General features: G+C 43.6%; 1 protein-coding gene across 1 annotated transcript in view; it reads left to right on the forward strand.

The window, feature by feature from the left end:
- Positions 1-19,726, forward strand: part of LOC112223274 (cadherin-23-like) — a 136,174-nt gene that overhangs the window by 42,419 nt on the left and 74,029 nt on the right. Inside the window, exons 5-12 of the mRNA XM_042305198.1 lie at positions 4-184; positions 393-526; positions 709-918; positions 1,917-2,024; positions 2,800-2,902; positions 11,402-11,527; positions 11,788-11,991; positions 17,664-18,122. Coding sequence (XP_042161132.1) covers positions 4-184; positions 393-526; positions 709-918; positions 1,917-2,024; positions 2,800-2,902; positions 11,402-11,527; positions 11,788-11,991; positions 17,664-18,122 — 1,525 coding nt within the window. The remainder of the gene's footprint in view (positions 1-3; positions 185-392; positions 527-708; positions 919-1,916; positions 2,025-2,799; positions 2,903-11,401; positions 11,528-11,787; positions 11,992-17,663; positions 18,123-19,726) is intronic.

The following is a 19,726-nucleotide window of genomic DNA, read 5'->3' on the forward strand; positions in this document are numbered from 1 at the left end:
CAGGTGTTGGTGAATGTCCTGGATGTGAACGATGTGACCCCCACCTTCACCAAGCCCTATGAGGGGCCCTTTGAGATAACAGAGGGCCAGCTGGGGCCTCGAGTCTGGACCCTCAAGGCCATCGACCTGGACTCTGGGCTCAACGGCAAAGTGGAGTACAGCATCACTGCCGGAGACCCCCAGAGTGAGTAGGGTGTTTGTGTGTGTGTGTCTTTGTGGGGGAGGGGGTGGGGTATATATGCAGGTGAGCTACTATCCGTGTGTGTGTGTGTGTGTGTGTGTGTGTGTGTGTGTGTGTGTGTGTGTGTGTGTGTGTGTGTGTGTGTGTGCAGGATAAGGCTAGTAACAAACTAATCATGCTTCCTCTCTCTTGCTCTCTCTTTCTCTGTTAGATGAGTTTGTGGTATCTCCAGTGGAGGGAGAGCTGCGTGTGAGGAGAGATGTGGAGCTGGACAGAGAGACCACACCCTTCTACAACATCACTGTCATGGCCAAAGACCTGGGCAAACCACCACGCATCAGCATGGTATGTTCATACACATGTTCAAGGAAACACAAACACGTACAGACATGCACTGATCCTGTGGTGCTTCCTGCTGACATGCTCAGACACTTCTATGAACACAACACATGTGTGCGTCCACACACAAACACACACACACACTAAGACCAAGTGTGACACTATCCTGTGTCCTCTCCATCTCCCAGGTGGTGGTGGGTGTCCAGGTGCTGGACATCAATGACAATGACCCCATGCTGTTGAACCTGCCCCACAACACCAGTGTGAGAGAGGGGGCGTCCATCCACACCTCGGTGACCACGGTCCAAGCACGGGACATGGACAGTGGACGCAATGCCCTGCTCACCTACAACATCACTGCCGGAAACCACGATGGAGCTTTCTACATCAATGACACTGTGAGAGAGAGAGACAGAGAGCGAGAGAGAGAGAGGGACAGGAAGGGAGGGGGAGGAATGGAGGGAGTAAAAGGGGCAGAAAGGATAGAGAAGTGAGAAGAAGGGCTTGATCTGAAAATGTAGACAAAATACATTGATAAAAAGTCAGGAGCTAGGTATCCATCCAATTGGTGACAGATTTTCATGCAAATATTCTAAAATCCCCAAGAAAATAAGAAAATATGCTAATTTTCCCTCCAGTGGTTTCCACCAAGTGGAAATGTTGCAGATGAAAATCAGTGTGTGATAACATAGTGCACACAAAATGTAATTTTTCACTTAAGTTTTCATGTACCAAATAAAAATCGAGAGTTTGGTGTGTTTCCATCACATTTTGGGGCGGCAGGTAGCCTAGTGGTTAGAGCGTTGGGCCAGTAACCGAAAGGTTGCGAGATCGAAACCCCGAGCTGACAAGGTAAAAGTCTGTCCTCAGGCCCTGAACAAGGCAGTTAACCCACTGTTCCTAGGACGTCATTGTAAATAATAGTTTTTAACTGATTTGCCTAGTTAAATAAAGGATAAAAAAATAACAATAGTTTTTTCACAAAAACTGTTGAATTAAATAACAAATGTGCCTACTCTGGTCTTGGCATGTGCGCTCTAGCCAACAGCTCGCAGATACAGTGCGGGTTGGCTGTGTGGGTTGACTAGTCTACATGATTAGATTATTATGGATGAGAGCGAGAATTTTACAGACACAAAAAGATGCCACCATGTAGAACAAACAAATGATCTGTCGCCATTTATTAAATTGTACCAAACTTCCTTTTTCTATCTCTGCTGTCGTGATTATTTTAAATATATACGGTATGACTTAAAAACTCACATAAAAACTGTGGATGGAAACGTGGTTATAGAGAGACATTGAAAAGAGAAGGATATGGTATAATTGATAAGTCAGGTATATCCTCCATCTTGTGCGCAATCACTCCCCCATGATCTCTCTATCCCCCTCTCAGACAGGGATGGTGCAGGTGAACAGGCCTCTGGACAGAGAAAGGGTGGGGGAGTACAGACTGACCATCACTGTTAAAGACAACCCTGAGAATCCCCGCATCGCTCGCCGGGTACTGCTCCACACACACAAGCACACACACACACTCTCACACTCACTCACTCTCAAATAAGTCAGGACTGATACTGGACCACGCAGGAACCACTCAACACCTCTTGGAAAGCCATTCTGGTGTGTTTTTGGCATTAACATTAACGTCCTGCTGAAAAATAAAGGGTGAGGTTGAGGTTCTCAGAAGACTGAGGCGGGTTTTCCTCCAACTTTTTACCTGGGCTTTGCTCTTTTCATTTTTAGTTTGATCCTGACAAACCTCCCAGGCCCTGTCGTTGACAAGCATACCCCTAACATGATGCTGCCGCCACAATACTTAAATTCAGACAGTTTCACTCATGGCTGTATTGTATTGGATTTGACCCAAACCTGTCGTTTTTAATTTAGGTCAAAAAGTGTGTTTCTTTGCCGTGTTGTCTTGCAGTGTCACTAAACGGCCTTGCTGCAAACAATGGATGACTTTGAGTGGATTCTTAACACAGGCTTCCTTCTTTACACTTTATCATACAGGCCAGTAATGTGGAGTGAATGCAATGTTGTTGATCCTCTGTATTTTCCAGTATTGTGATATGGATTTTTGTCCATATTGCCCAGCTCTACATAGATGGCATTATTCAATGGCACACATGTGCCTCTCAAATATTGCATGGAATGACAGCTATTTGCTTTTTGATTGAGAACATTTCTCACATTGTTCCTTGCCCCTCCATCCTATCCTACCCCATTCACCCCTCCCCAATCTATCACTCTCTCCCTCCGTCCATCCCTTTCTCTAGGACTCAGACATGCTGGTGATCACAGTTCTGGATGATAATGACAACAGGCCCATATTCACACAGACCAGCTACCGGGCTGAGATCACTGAGAACTCCCCCTCAGGTACCAAACTCACTGGTGTGTTTTTCTGACTTTCTCTCTGTATCTGTCACTCGGTGCGTTTGGTTGGCTGGCGGGGGAACTATCTTGACTGTCTGGCTAGCTTGCTGGAGGACTACAGGGCTGGCTGAGATTTTGTGTCACTGATCTATACACATCATCCCATAACGTCAAAGTGGAATTTTGTTTTTAGATTTTTTTACAGGAGAGACTTCATCATGAGTCTAGCATACGGGGTACAGGTACGTGAGAGACATACAAGGGTCAAGGCAGCAGCAAAGATTCCACATGAGCCTTTGCCCGAGTCAAATTGTGCACAGCTCCCGAGGAGGAGACTGTGCCAGGTGTCCAGGTGCATAAAGAACAACCCAAGACACCTATGTCACCTACAAGCAATGTTTTTGTGGGAAGTGTGTCAAGCAAAGGAAAGTGGCAAAGATGTGTCAACTGCTAGGACAAGGGCTAACCGATAAATGAAATCCAACGGATGACATTGCGTGAAAACGCAGACCGTGTAAGCATGAGCATAATTGACTATTTTTGACTGTTGTAATATCGACGCATGTAATGCCATTATTGCTTTGTGCTGATTTTCACTATTTATCAAGCACTCTTGACGCATAAAATGATTTTAGGTTACTGTTTCCCTCATTTCATTGTGTTTACTGACTGTATGTCTTCGTGGTTGGGGGGGAAAAAAACATATATAGTACCAGTCAAAAGTTTGGACACTCCTACTCATTCAAGGGTTTTTCTTTAATTTTTACTATTTCCTACATTGCAGAATAATGGTGAAGACATCAAAACTACTAAATAATATATATGAAATCAAGTAGGTCTCCTGAGTGGCACAGCTGGGACTGCATCTCAGTGCTAGATGTGTCACTACAGACCATGGTTCGATTCCAGGCTATATCACAACTGGCCGTGGTAGGGAGTCCCATACGGCGGCACACAATTGGCCCAGTGTCGTCCAGATTAAGGTTTGGCCGGGGTAGGCTGTCATTGTTAAATAAGAATTTGTTGCCTAGTTAAAGAAAGGTTCCGTTTTTAAAAATGTAGTAACCAGAAAAGTGTTAAATATATTTTAGATTCTTCAAAGTAGCCACCCTTTGCCTTGATGATAGCTGTGCACACTCTTTACATGCGCTCTTTGCATTCTCTCAACCAGCTTCAACTGGAATGCTTTTTCAACAGTCTTGAAGGGGTTCCCACATATGCTGAGCACTTGTTGGCTGCTTTTCCTTCGATCTGCGGTCCAACTCATCCCATACCATCTCAATTGGTTTGAGGTCGGGTGATTGTGGAGGCCAGGTCATCTGATGCAGCACTCCATCACTCTCCTTCTTGGTCAAATAGCCCTTACATAGCCTGGAGGTCTGTTGGATTATTGTCCTCTTGAAAAACAAATCCCAGTCCAACTAAGAGCAAACCTGATGGGATAGTGTATAGCTGCAGAATGCTGTGGTAGCCATCCATGCTGGTTAAGTGTGCCTTGAATTCTAAATAAATCAGACAGTGTCACCAGAAAGCACCCCCACACCATCACACCACCTCCTCCATGCTTCATGGTGGGATCCACACATGCAAAGGTCATCCGTTCAACTACTCTGCGTCTCACAAAGACACAGCGGTTGGAACCAAAAATCTCAAATTTGGACTTATCAGACCAAAGTACATTTCCACCGGTCTAATGCCCATTGCTCCTGTTTCTTGTCCCAAGCAAGTCTCTTCTTATTATTGTTGTCCTTTAGTAGTCGTTTCTTTGCAGCAATTCGACCATGGAGGCCTGATTCACTCAGTCTCTGATCAGTTGATGTTCAGATGTGTTTGTCACTTGAACTCTGAAGCATTTATTTGGGGCTGCAATTACTGAGGCTGGTAACTCAACGTATCCTCTGCAGCAGAGATAACTCTGGGTCTTCGTTTCCTGTGGCGGACCTCGTGAGATACAGTTTCATCATTGGGCTTGATGGTTTTTGCGACTGCAATTTTCTGTGTTGACTGACCTTCATGTCTTATGGACTCTCGTTGCTCTTTGTTTATTTGAGCTGCTCTCGCCATAATAAGAACTTGGTATTTTACCAAATAGGGCTATCTTCTGTCTACCACCCCTACTTTGTCACAACACAACTGACTGGCTCAAACGCATTAAGAAGGAAATACGTTTTTAACAAGGCACACCTGTTAATTGAAATGCATTCCATGAAGCTGGTTGAGAGAATGCCAAAAGTGTTCAAAGCTGTCATCAATGCAACGGGTGGTTTCTTTGAAGAATCTCAAATATAAAGTATATTTTGATTTGTTTAATACTTTTTTGGTTACGACATGATTCCATATGTGTTATTTCATAGTTTATTCTACAATGTAGAAAACAGTAAAACAAATAAAAACCCTTGAAAGAGTTGGTGTGTCCAAACTTTTGACTGGTACTGTATATATACACAATTCCACAAATTACATTTATTGAACAGTTGAATTGGTGTTTATTTTTTACATAGCCTACAGTAACAAACTAATGAAAATGCTATGTTATAATTTCTCTACCATAAGCCACCTCCAACGTAGTTTTAGAGAATTTGGCAGTACGTCACACTGGCTTCACAACAGCAAACCACATGCAACCATGTCAGCACAGGACCTCCACATCCGGCTTCTTCACCAGCAGAATTGTCTGAGACCAGCCATCCAGACAGCTGATGAAACCGTGGGTTTGCACAACCAGATAATTTTTGCACAAACTGTCAGATAGCATCTCAAGGAAACTCATCTGTGGCCTCGTCATCCTCACCACGGTCTTGACCTGACTGCAGTTCGGCATCATAACCAACTTCAGCTGGCAAATGCTCACCTTCAATGGCCACTGGCATGAGGGGAAAAGTTTAGTCTTCACAGATGAATCCTGGTTTCAACTGTACCAGGCAGATGGCAGACAACGTGTATGGTGTTGTGTGGGCAAGAAGGTCTGCTGATGTCAATTTTGTGAACAGAGTCCCCCAGGGTGTAGGTGGGGTTATGGTATGGGCATTACTGGAAGCTGAAAATGTCCCAGTTCTTCCATGGCCTGCACACTAACCAGACATGTCACCCATTGAGCATGTTCGGGATGCTCAGGATTGCTGTGCACGACTGCTTTTTGCCGTTCCCACCCATATCCAGCAACTTCGCACAGCCATTGAAGATGAGTGGGACAACATTCTACAGGCCACAATTAGCCTGATTAACTCTATGCAAAGGAGATGTGTCGAAAATGGTAGTCACACCAGATACAGACTGGTTTTCTGATCCATGCCCCTACCTTTTTTAAGGTACTGTATCTGTATCTGTGACCAACATATGCATATCTGTATTCCCAGTCATGTGAAATGCATAGATTAGGGCCTAACAAATCAATTTAAATTGACCCTTTTCCTTATATGAACTGTAACTCAGTAAAATCTTCGAAATAGTTGCATGTTGCGTTTATTTTTTTGTTCAATGTATTTAGTAGTGTGGCTATTTAGCAGTCTTATGCCTTCAGGTAGAAGCTGTCTTGGAGCCTATTGGTCCGAGAGCCGATGCTCCGGTACTGTTTGCCGGATCGTAGCATAGTAAACATGGGTGGCTTGAGTGTTTGGACATTTTTCGGACCTTCCTCTGACACCACCTGGTATAGAGGTCCTGGATGGCAGGGAGCTCAACCCCAGTGATGTACTTGGTTGTCCGCACCACACTCTGTAGTGCTTTGCGCTCAAGGGCGGTGTCTTTGCCATATCAAGCAGTGATGAAGCCTGTGAAGATGCTCTCGATGGTGCAGCTGTAGAACGTTTTAAATATCCGAGGGCCCATGCCAAATCTTTTCAGCCTCCTGAGTGGGAAGAGGCGCAGCCGTGCCTTCTTCACAACTGTGTGGGTGTGTGGGTAGCATGTTAGGCCCTTAGTGACATGGATGCCAAGGAACATAAAGCTCTCGACCCATTCTGTAACAGCAACTCTCCCCTCTTTCTCCTATAGTCCATGATTAGCTCCTTGGTCTTACTGACGTTGAGGGAGAGGTTTTTTCTCTGGTACCACACTGCTAAGTATCTTTCCTCCTCACTGTAAGCTGACTCATCACCATTGGTGATCAGGCCTACCACCGTTGTGTCGTCAGCAAACATGATGATAGTTTTGGAGTCGTGGATGAACGCAGTCATGTGTAAACAGGGAGTACAGGAGGGAACTATGCACACAACCCTGAGGGTCCCCTGTGTTGAGGGTCAGCATGGAGGAGGTGTTGTTGCCTACCCTCCTCACCAAGGGTTGGCCCATCAGGAAGTCCAGAATCCCGTTGCAGGGTCCCTAACTTGGTGATGATTTTACAGGGGATTATGTTGTTGAACACTGAGCTGTAGTCTATGAACAGCATTCTAAGCAGTTATTTCCCCTCTTGTCCAGTTGGGAGAGGGCAGTGTGAAGTGCAATTGATATTGTGTCATCTTTGGATCTGTTCTGGTGGTATACAAATTGGAGTGGGTCTAGGGTGTCTGAGATGATGGTGTTGATGTGTGTCATGACCAGCCTTTCAAAGCACTTCCTAATTACAGATGTGAGTGCTACGGGGTGATATACATTTTGGCAGGTTACTTTGGAGCTCTTGGGAACAGTGACAATGGTGGGCAGCTTGAAACATTGGGATTACAGACTGGAACAAGGATAGATTGATTGAATATGTCCATGAAGACTCTTACCAGGTAGTCTGCACATGCTATGATAACACACTCTAGTATTCCAGTGGCCTTGTCCCAGTGGCCTTGTGATTGTTAACCTGTTGCATGGACTCACTCCTTGTGCAATAATAGTGGTGAACATGACTTGAATGACTACCCCATCTCTGTACCCAGGGCTGTTACGGTGACCATATTTCCGCCACACCAGCGGTCATGAGTCATGACGGCAATCAAATTCCACGTGACCATTTAGTCACAGTAATTAGGCTTCTCCAAGGTCTGATGCTGCTGATGGTCATTAGCCTATAATGTGAAGAAATAGCCTAATAGTTTAAACATTCTTTTTTTATGCTAGTGTTTGTATTAATTTGGGATCTAACACATCCCACAACTGTCCCAGACTATATTTGGAATATTTATTTCTCACACAGAATAGAATAGGTCAACTTTTGTACTATGTGGGATAGTAGCTTTACATAGGCTAGTGCTTTTTCTGTTCATTAGGACTACTCATCTTGTTGGCTGACAAAATTAAATGTGGACAGTTCTTCCAATATCTTCAATATGTGTCTCTGAATTGGATAAGGACTCACATATAGTTGCGTCCCCGATGTGTCCGGCTTCACTTGTAGCCTGTGAGAAAGACCTGATCAAGTGATGGAGAGCCATGTGAGTGAGAGGTGTTTCGAGCATGCAGCCGGGAGAAGGGAATTCAAATTATTATATTCAGGCCAAGGGCACAACAGCCGCTGGCCGCAAAAGGCATGTATGTCTTTTATCACAACTACAGTTATATAAATAACTCTAAATTAAGCATATAGGAGTGCATGATTCTTTGTGAACCACTCAACATGTGCACAATCCCTCTAATCATTTATATATGTTGTTCAATTGTATTCTTCATACTATAAAATAATATAAAATAATGCCAGAGAATTCTAAGCAAATCTTGTCAGCTAAATTAACTAGTGTAGGCCACAGCCATATGGCATAGCCAGATGAGGGCCTAATATAACTCAGAGTATGCTATTCTGTTCTTCTGAAATAGACTACATTTTTTCATTTCATGTTTCTTTACACCGTCTAAAATAAATAATGGATTTATTGTGATACTGTAGGCTATATTACATGGATTTATTAGATTTTTTTAAAAGTAGATGTTCCAAAGGTCTGCATCAGTGGATGGTAGGCTGCCAGGAGATGCTAAATGTGTTTATGTTAATTAACAGTCAATTACTGTGAGACCGGCAGTTATTTGCTTGACAGTCACCAGCTGACTAAATTTCATGACCGCAACAGCCCTATCTATACCACACACAGACAATTATCTGTAAGGTCCCTCAATCGAGAAGTGAATTTCAAGCACAGATTCAACCACAAAGACCGGGACGGTTGCACTAACGTGCACTAATGTTTTTTAAATTATTTTTTTACCTCCAATGTGATTAGCATGGCTTTGTAAGTAACAAGAACATTTCCTAGGACATAGACATGTCTTATATGGGCGGAAAGCTTAAATTCTTGTTAATCTAACTGCACTGTACATTTTACAGTAGCTGTTACAGTGAAAAAATACCATGCTATTGTTTGAGGAGACAGCACAACAACAACAAAAATGTTTATCACGGCAACTGGTTTGATACATTCACCTCTGAAGTTAAATAATGTACTTACATTAAGTAATCTTGATCTGATTTGTCATCCTGAGGGTCCCAGAGATAAAATGTAGCATAGTTTTGTTCAATTACAAAACTATGTGATCATAGTTCGTCTATTTATTTTCCATTGATTGTAGGTTGGCTAATAGGACCGATGGTAAAGGGATTGCGTTTACTTGATAGCTACCTACATAAATAGCTAGCTAGAACAAAGTGTTAATAAGATAAATTCATTTAAAAAGATTAAAAGCAATACAAATAAGTTATCCAGTAGGCATCTGCTCACCGCAGAATCCTTACAAGGCTCCCAGACCTTTGTCGCCCATTTGTCCGTCTCTTCCTCCTACGAATGACGGGGATGAGGGCCTTTTTGGGCATCTGAAGTAAATCCTTCCCGACAGACTCGTTAACCTCTAGTGACACCCCATCCCATGAATGGGACTGTTGTCATCATCTGACACTAATTAGCATAACGCAACGGACATAAATATTACTAGAAAATATTCCTATTCATGAAAATCACAAGTGAAATATATTGAGAGACAGCTTAGCCTTTTGTTAATCACCCTGTCATCTCAGATTTTCAAAATATGCTTTACAGCCAAAGCTAGACAAGCATTTGTGTAAGTTTATTGATAGCCTAGCATAGCATTTTGTCCAGCTAGCAGCAGGTAACTTGGTCACGGAAATTAGAAAAGCAATCAAATTAAATTGCTTACCTTTGATGAGCTTCGGATGTTTTCACTCACGAGACTCCCAGTTAGAGAGCAAATGTTCCTTTTTCCAAAAATATTATTTTTGTAGGCGAAATAGCTCCATTTGTTCTTCACGTTTGGCTGAGAAATCGCCCGGAAATTGCAGTCACGAAAATGTAAAAAAATATTCCAAATTAGCTCCATAATATCGACAGAAACATAGCAAACGTTTATAATCAATCCTCAAAGTGTTTTTCAAATATCTATTCGATAATATATCCATCGGGACAATTGGTTTTTCAGTAGGACTGATTGGAGTAATGGCTACCTCTGTATTTTACGCGACAATCTCTCTGGGAGCATCAGGTGACCACTTGCGCAATGTAGCCGCCTACGGGTATTCTTCAACATAAATGCGGAAAACTATGTCACAATGCTGTAGACACCTTCGGGAATACGGAGAAAGAGTAATCTGGTTGATAGCCCATTCACTGCTCAATAGGGACGCATTGGAACGCAGCGATTTTTCCGGTAACGTTTTTTTTCCAAAAATGAAAATACTGCCTCCTAGTCACAAAAGGTTAAAGAAAAAGTATTTATCCAGTACGGGGTGAGTAATCAATGTCCTGATATCTAGAAGCTCTTATCGGTCATAAGACACGGTGGCAGAAACATTATGTACTAAATAAGTTATAAATAAAGCGAAATAACACACACAATAGTACAATTGGTTAGTGGATTGTAAAACAGCAGCCATCTCCTCCAGGCGCCATTCTACAAGCTTCCTTCTATTCACTGTCATTTTCGCTGAGCAGCTCAAGCCCCTGGTTCACCTGGAGAAGATTGACCCGAAGAGACACATGTAAGAAGGCGCCAATAGAAGCTCATTCCTGATGAGCTTCTATTGGCTGTCAATGTTGTTGATCCATCCTCAGTTTTCTCGTATCACAGCCATTAACAAATAAAAAGATCGTAGACAGAGTATTTTATGTGGAACGTTGACAAAAAATGACAATTAAATCAATTTGAATCCCACTTTGTAACATAACAAAATGTGTCCAAAGTCAAGGGGTGTAAATACTTTCTGAAGGTACTGTATGTCTGTCTGGATGTCTGTCTGTCTCCCTGTCGCTCTGGCTGGCTGGCTAACTGGCTCTGTCTCTCTCTCTGTCTCTCTTACTGTTTCAATTGACAATGTTTAATTCCTCTGCTACCTCTATCCCTTGCGTGGCCCTCAATACCTCTTACGCTTTTCTTGTCTTTATATCTGCTTTCGTCTATGCTTCGATGACTCATGCTTCTCTCTCTTCCCACTCTCTTCCAATCTCGATCTTTTCCTCTTTCATTCATCAACCATTCTTGCCCTTCCCTCCTCAACTCTTGTATTTAACTTTCCTCTCCCAATCTGCCATGCTACACATCACCCTTTCTCCCCCTATCCATTCCTCCATCCTCTCTCAGGCAGTGCTGTGTCAGTGTTGAATGGACCAGTGTTGGCTGAGGACAAAGACATTGGGCCCAACGCTGTGGTCAGGTACCGTCTGCTGGGAACAAGACTGGACCTCTTCACTGTGGACTCTGATACAGGTCTGACACGCACACACACACATACACACATACTCACATAATGGTCACTTAATCACACACCAATAATACATGCACACTCAAACACATACACACACTCTCACTCACAACCCCACACACATATCATTAATCATAATTTTCAAGTCAAATCACATTTTATTTGTCACATTCTTCGTAGACAACAGGTGCAGACTAACAGTGACATGCTTACTTCATCACCAATTATCCTACTGCCTGTACCTCTCCCCTGTTCCCCCCTGCAGGTGTAGTTCGTGTGCGACAGAAGGCTCTGTTGGACCGCGAGGCGTTTGTGGAGCCGCGGGTGGAGCTGCTCCTGGTGGGGGAGGATGTGGGAGGACTCAACAGCAGCGTGCCCCTCACTGTGACAATCATGGACCAGAACGACAACCCTCCTGTCTTTAACCCCCCCAGCCTCACTGTGCACCTCCCTGAGAACAGCCCCACTGGTGAGTGTGTTGATGGGTGTGTGTGGGTTGGTTCTTCAATCCTTATGGGGACCTAAAGTCCTCCAAAGTCCCAACAAAGATAGTAAAAGAAGCAAATGTCTCTCTCCTGGGGAGATGTCTCTCTCAAACTGTCAACTGCGTTTTTTCCCCCAGCAAACTTAACATGTGTAAATATTTGTATGAACATAACACGTTTCAACAACTGAAACATAAACTGAACAAGTTCACAGATATCTGACTAACAGAAATTGAATGTGTCCCAGAACAAAGGGGGAGGGGGGGTCAAAATCAAAAGTAACAGTCAGTATCTGGTGTGGGCACCAGCTGCATTAAGTACTGCAGTGCATTTCCTCCTCATGGACTGCACCAGATTTGCCAGTTCTTGATGTGGGATGTTACCCAACTCTTCCACCAAGACACCTGCAAGGTCACAGGCATTTCTGGGGGGAATGGCCCTAGCTCTCACCCTCCAATCCAACAGGTCCCAGACATGCTTAATGGGATTGAGATCGTGCTCTTCGCTGGCCATTGCAGAACACTGACATTCCTGTCTTGCAGGAAATCACACACAGAACAAGCAGTATGGCTAGTGGCATTGTCATGCTGAGGATCATGTCAGGATGAGCCTGCAGGAAGGGTACCACATGAGAGAGGAGAATGTCTTCCCTGTAATGCACAGCAATGAGATTGCCTGCAATGACAACAAGCTCAGTCCGATGATGCTGTGACACACCGTCCCAGACCATGACGGATCAACCACCTCCAAATCGATCCCGCTCTAGAGTACAGGCCTCGGTGTAACACTCATTCCTTCGACAACAAACGTGAATCCGACCATCACCCCTGGTGAGACAAAACAATGACTTGTCAGTGAAGAGCTCTTTTTGCCAGTCCTGTTTGGTCCAGTGACGGTGGGTTTGTACCCATAGGCGACGTTGTTGCCGGTGATGTATGGTGAGGACCTGCCTTACAACAGGCCTACAAGCCCTCAGTCCAGCCTCTCTCAGCCTATTGTGGACAGTCTGAGCACTGATGGAGGGATTGTGCGTTGCTGGTGTAACTCGGAAAGTTGTTGTTGCCATCCTGTAACCGGCCCCACAGGTGTGATGTTCGGATGTACTGATCCTGTATAGGTGTTGTTACACATGGTCTGCCACTGCGAGGAAGATCGGCTGTCCGTCCTGTCTCCCTGTAGCACTGTCTTAGGAATCTCACTGTACGGACATTGCAATTTATTGCCCTGGCCACATCTGCAGTCCTCATGCTTCCTTGCAGCATGCTCACACTGATGACCAGGGACCCTGGGCATCTTTCTTTTGGTGTTTTTCAGAGTCAGTAGAAAGGCCTCTCGTCAACAAAACTAAGGAGATGATTGTGGACTTCAGGAAACAGCAGAGGGAACACCCATCCACATCGATGGAACAGTAGTGGAGAGGGTAGCAAGTTTTAAGTTCCTCGGCATACACATCACAGACAAACTGAATTGGTCCACTCACACAGACAGCATCGTGAGGAAGGCGCAGCAGCGCCTCTTCAACCTCAGGAGGCTGAAGAAATTCGGCTTGTCACCAAAAGCACTCACAAACTTCTACAGATGCACAATCGAGAGCATCCTGGCGGGCTGTATCACCGCCTGGTATGGCAACTGCACCGCCCTCAACCGTAAGGCTCTCCAGAGGGTAGTGAGGTCTGCACAACGCATCACCGGGGGCAAACTACCTGCCCTCCAGGACACCTACACCACCCGATGCTACAGGAAGGCCATAAAGATCATCAAGGACATCAACCACCCGAGCCACTGCCTGTTCACCCCGCTGTCATCCAGAAGGCGAGGTCAGTACAGGTGCATCAAAGCTGGGACCGAGAGACTGAAAAACAGCTTCTATCTCAAGGCCATCAGACTGTTAAACAGCCACCACTAACATTGAGTGGCTACTGCCAACACACTGTCAATGACACTGACTCTACTCCAGCCACTTTAATCATGGGAATTGATGGGAAATTATGTAAATATATCACTAGCCACTTTAAACAATGCTACCTTATATAATGTTACTTACCCTACATTGTTCATCTCATATGCATACGTTGATACTGTACTCTATATCATCGACTGCATCCTTATGTAATACATGTATCACTAGCCACTTTAACTATGCCACTTGGTTTACATACTTATCTCATATGTATATACTGTACTCGATATCATCTACTGTATCTTGCCTATGCTGCTCTGTACCATCACTCATTCATATATCCTTATGTACATATTCTTTATCCCCTTACACTGTGTATAAGACAGTAGTTTTTTTTTTGAATTGTTAGTTAGATTACTTGCTCGTTATTACTGCATTGTCGGAACTAGAAGCACAAGCATTTCGCTACACTCGCATTAACATCTGCTAACCATGTGTATGTGACAAATAAAATTTGATTTGATTTGATTTGATTTCTAGTGTCCTAAGTTTTCATAACTGTGACTTTAATTGCCTACCGTCTGTAAGCTGTTTATGTCTTAAAGACCATTCCACAGGTGCATGTACATGAATTGTTTATGGTTCATTGAACAAACATGGGAAACAGTGTTTAAACCCGTTACAATGAAGATCTGTGAAGTTATTTGGATTTTTATGAATTATCTTTGAAAGACAGGGTCCTGAAAAAGGGCTATTTTTTTGTTTGTTGCTGAGTTTAAAAATTACACTAATCATCCCAAGTCACAGATACATAGAGCTACCGGGATTTTCCATGCACCGGCAGAACACCTTGGGTAAGATGAGGGTTGGTGGTGTGTGTCTTTTTGTCAATAACAGCTGGTGTACGATGTCTAATATTAAAGAAGTCTCGAGGTATTGCTCACCTGTGGTAGAGTACCTTATGATAAGGTGTAGACCACACTATCTACCAAGACAGTTCTCATCTGTATTATTAGTATCCTTCTATTTACCACCACAAAACGAAGCTGGCACTAAGACCGCTCTCAACCAATTCTATAAGGCCATAAGCAAATAGGAAAATGCTCACCCAGAAGTGGCGCTCCTAGGGGCCGGGGATTTTAATGCAGGTAAACTTACATCCAAATTTTTACCAGCATGTCACATATGCAACCAGGGAAAAAAATCCTAGACCACCTTTACTCCACACACAGAGATGCATACAAAGCTCTCCTTCGCCCTCCATTTGGCAAATCTGACCAAAATTCTATCCTCCTGATTCCTGCTTACAAGCAAAAACTGAAGCAGGAAGTAGCAGTGACTCTCTCAATACGGAAATGGTCAGATGAAGCGGATGCTACACTACAGGACAGTTTTGCTAGCACAGACTGGAATACAGTTGGAAGTCGGAAGTTTACATACATTTAAACTCAGTTTTTCACAATTCCTGACATTTAATTTGAGTAGAAATTCCCTGATTTAGGTCAGTTAGGATCACCACTTTATTTTAAGAACGTGAAATGTCAGAATAATAACTTCTGACTCACATTCCCAGTGAGTCAGAAGATTACATATGACACAGTTACAGATGACACAATCTCAATCGCACTCCACACTGCCCTTTCTCACCTGGACAAAATGAACATTTCCATGTTGTCTGTAGCTTGTGAGGTGTGGAAACACTTTGTTGCTTTTATGAATTTTGTCTTGTTGCTTTTTGTTCTATGTTGCTCTGTCTGTATGCTACGTCTTGCTTGTCCTATGTTGCTCTGTCTGTATGATATGTCTTGCTTGTCCTATGTTGCTCTGCGTGTGCTCACTGCTCAATGATTGTCTATATTGTAATTGTTTTTAATAATCTGCCCAGGAAATGCAGTTGAATATTAGCCGGCTGGCTAAAACCGGCACTTTTACTGAAACGTTGATTAATGTGCACTGTCCCTGTAAAAAATAAAATAAACTCAAACTCAAACACCTATGTGAGAATGCTGTTCATTGACTACAGCTCAGCGTTCAACACCATAGTGTCCACGAAGCTCATCACTAAGCTAAGGACTCTTGGACTAAACACCTCCCTCTGCAACTGGATCCTGGACTTTCTGACGGGCCACCCCCAGGTGGTAAGAGTAGGCAACAACACATCTGCCACGCTGATTCTCAGTCCCCTCCTGTATTTCCTGTTCACCCACGACTGTGTGGCCAAACACGACGCCAACACCATCATTAAGTTTGCTGTTGACACAACAGTGGTAGGCCTGATCACCGACAATGATGAGATGTCCTATAGGGAGGAGGTCAGAGAACTGGCAGTGTGGTGCCAGGACAACAACCTCTTCTTCAATGTGATCAAGACAAAGGCGCTGATCGTGGACTACAGGAAATGGCAGAGGCCCCCATTAACTTCAGCAGGGCTGTAGTGGAGCGGGTCGAGAGTTTCAAGTTCCTTGGTGTCCACATCACCAACAAACTCTCATGGTCCAAACATACCAAGACAGTCGTGAAGAGGGCACGACAAAACCTTTTCCCCCTCAGGAGCCTGCAAAGATTTGGCATGGGTCCCCAGATCCTCAAAAGGTTCTACAGCTGCACCATCGAGAGCATCGTGACCGGTTGCATCACCGCCTGGTATGGCAAATGCTCGACATCTGATCGTAAGGTGCTACAGAGGGTAATGCGAATGGCCCAGTACATTCCTGGGGCCAAGCGTCCTATATAGTAGGCTGTGTCAGAGGAAAGCCCATTAAATTGTCAGAGACTCCAGTCACCCAAATTATAGACTGTTTTCTCTGCTACCACACGGCAAGCGGTACCGGAGCACCAAGTGTAGGACCAAAAGGCTCCTCAAACAGCTTTTACCCTCAAGTCATAAGACTGCTGAACAATTCATAAAATCGCCACCGGTTAATTTACATTGACCCCCTCCCTTTTGTACACTTCTGCTACTCGCTGTTTGTTTGTTACCTAGTCACTTCACCCCCACCTACATGTACAGATTACCTCAACTAGCCTGTACCCCCGTACACTGACTCTGTACCGGTGCCCCATGTAATAGCCTTGTTATGTTATTCTTATTATGTTACTTTTTATTATTACGTTTTACTTTAGTCTGCTTGGTAAATATTTTGTTCTTCTTGAACAGCACTGTTGGTTAAGAGCTTGTAAATAAGCATTTCACGGTAAAGTCTACATTTGTCTATTTGGCGCATGTGACAAATAAAGTTTGATTTGATACCTCCACAAATACATTCATTGCTACATTGATTTTTTTTACTTTTTAATGAATGATATATACCCATTGATTCTTGAGAATATAACTTAGAAATGCCTCAGGCTTAGTTCAACTGTCGTACTCCATCAGAACGCAAAATATAAGCTTGTTTTATTCCATTTTTTGTAAACAATGTAATTGTATATAAATACTGTATAGCCTCAAACTATACTTTCTATATCATGGATGGTAAATCCTTGCATCCATAGCTCTGTCTATTTGAGAGTGGTTACATTTCTCCAGTCCCAACTGTGTATTGAAACAGTGGCGGGGTGCCGCTTTGTTATTTTTTGAGCTGCAGATTTCCCTTTTAAGCCTAGTACTACACAAAAAAATGTATTTAAATGGAGATTCTCCACTGAATGTTATTTTTAGTTCAGGACTAGGCTTAATCTATGTCTGGGAAACATGCCCTTTGTGTTCAATCCTAACCTCTGTGTCCTCTATTCTTTCGTTTCTCTCTGTTCTAGGTGTGGTGGTGACCCAGCTGTCTGCCAGTGATGCTGATTCAGGCTCTAATGCCTGGCTGCTTTACCGGCTGGAGAGCGGTGCCCAGGACCGCTTTGTAGTTGACTCCCTCTCTGGTGCCGTCCTGGTGGGAAACTCCACCCTTGACCGCGAGGAGCGTGGCTCCTACCGCCTGGTTGTCGTGGCTACTGACCGTGGCACACCCTCATTGTCGGGCACGGCCACCCTGTCGGTCATCCTGGATGATGTCAACGACTCACGACCACGTTTCCTGGAACCCGTGACAACTATTAACATAAATGAGTCTACACCACCAGGCGTGGTGGTGGCAACGCTCACCGCGAAGGACCCTGACCTACGACCCCGGCTGGAATATTACATAATCTCTGTGGAGGCGAAGGATGATGGAAATAACCCTGTTGTTGGGCTGCAAGAGTCATTCGGCATCGATTTCCACACGGGTTAGTAGTCAACAGACACAGTCGATCATGTTTAGTATTGTATCTTTACTGAGTTGCCTGTCAGATTGTGTGGATGTTTTGTAAATATGTGTATATGTGGCGCCTGAACAATGTCGCAAACGGAGCAGCTGCACTTTCAAAATAGTATGTTTTTGCACCCCCACTTTTTTCCCCCAGAAAAGTATCGTGATCTATTGGGTAATTTGTCATTTTCAATGATAAGTAATGTTTTGAGCTAGTCTGTATTGAAATGGATCATTCAATTTTATATAATTTTATATAATTAACAGATTGTAGTTGAGTTTACACACAAAAAACAAACTAATTGGAATTTGTGGCAAAGAGGTCCAAGGCACTGTATCTGAGTGCTAGTGGTGTCACTACAGACCCTGGTTTGATTGCAGGCTGTATCACAACCAGCCGTGATTGGGAGTCCCATAGGGTGGTGCACAATTGGCCCAGTGTCATCTGGGTAGGCCGTAATTGTAAATAAGAATTTGTTGTTAACTGACGTCCTGCGCGCACAAGCTCCCGTTAGGCCTACAGAAGTACATCTAACGGATGGGATAAAAAGTTATGTTCGTTGCCAATTGATGACAGTTTTATCACAAATTCAAAATGACTAGTTGATTGAATTAGGGAATTAATTATGTGTTCCAGCAATGAGCTGCAGTTTTAGAATAATTGCATCTGGTCGATTTTCTTGCGAACACCTAGTGCCATTTAGAATTGGTTAGCCTAGTGCTATGCTATAACCCCCCTAAACATAGATAGGTTCCACATTAAGCATATGCAAAAACATTTGTTTGATAAAGACAAAGAGCATATTTTCAACTGAATCATTAAGCCTCCTCACCAAACAGATGTTGTGGCCTTAATTCATCACCATACAGTGTTCAATATGGAATTGTCCATTTAGAACATTCCAAAGAACAGGCAGAATAAACTATATCGAATGACTGTATATCGAAAAGAAGACAGATATTAGTTTGTAACCCTGAAATATTTTCTTTAAACTCACAAAATTGAGCCGCGTTTCAAATGATCAGTCTTTGAGAATTACTGTTCCAGACGCGAGACACACTGCAAACTGTTTTCCTTTGGAAAAATATTCTGTTCTATTTTATTATGTTTTATACTATAAAATAGGTGTGTCTTGACTGTGATAAGGGTTTGGGCAAGCAAGCAACACTGCTAAGGTTACTGACTTTTGAAGATTGTAATTCCAGCAATTCATGCTGAAGTGAGATTTTCCCCGTCAATGAAATTTGGCACACCGGTTGAGAACTCAATACCCTAAATGGTCAGCAGATGATCCACTAATTAGATGACAGATGATAACAACAGAGAGTAGCAGCGGTGTAAAATAGGGGGGAACAATGCAAATATTCTGGGTAGCCATTTGATTAGATGTTCAGGAGTCTTATGGTTAGAAGCTGTTTAGAAGCCTCTTGGACCTAGACTTGGCACTCCAGTACCGCTTGCCATGCGGTAGCAGAGAGAACAGTCTATGACTAGGGTGGCTGGAGTCTTTGTACATTTTTAGAGCCTTCCTCTGACATTGCCTGGTACAGAAGTCCTGGATGGCAGGAATCTTGGCCCCA

Source organism: Oncorhynchus tshawytscha, linkage group LG24 (genome assembly GCF_018296145.1).
Source record: "Oncorhynchus tshawytscha isolate Ot180627B linkage group LG24, Otsh_v2.0, whole genome shotgun sequence".
In the NCBI taxonomy this organism is placed as follows: domain Eukaryota; kingdom Metazoa; phylum Chordata; class Actinopteri; order Salmoniformes; family Salmonidae; genus Oncorhynchus; species Oncorhynchus tshawytscha.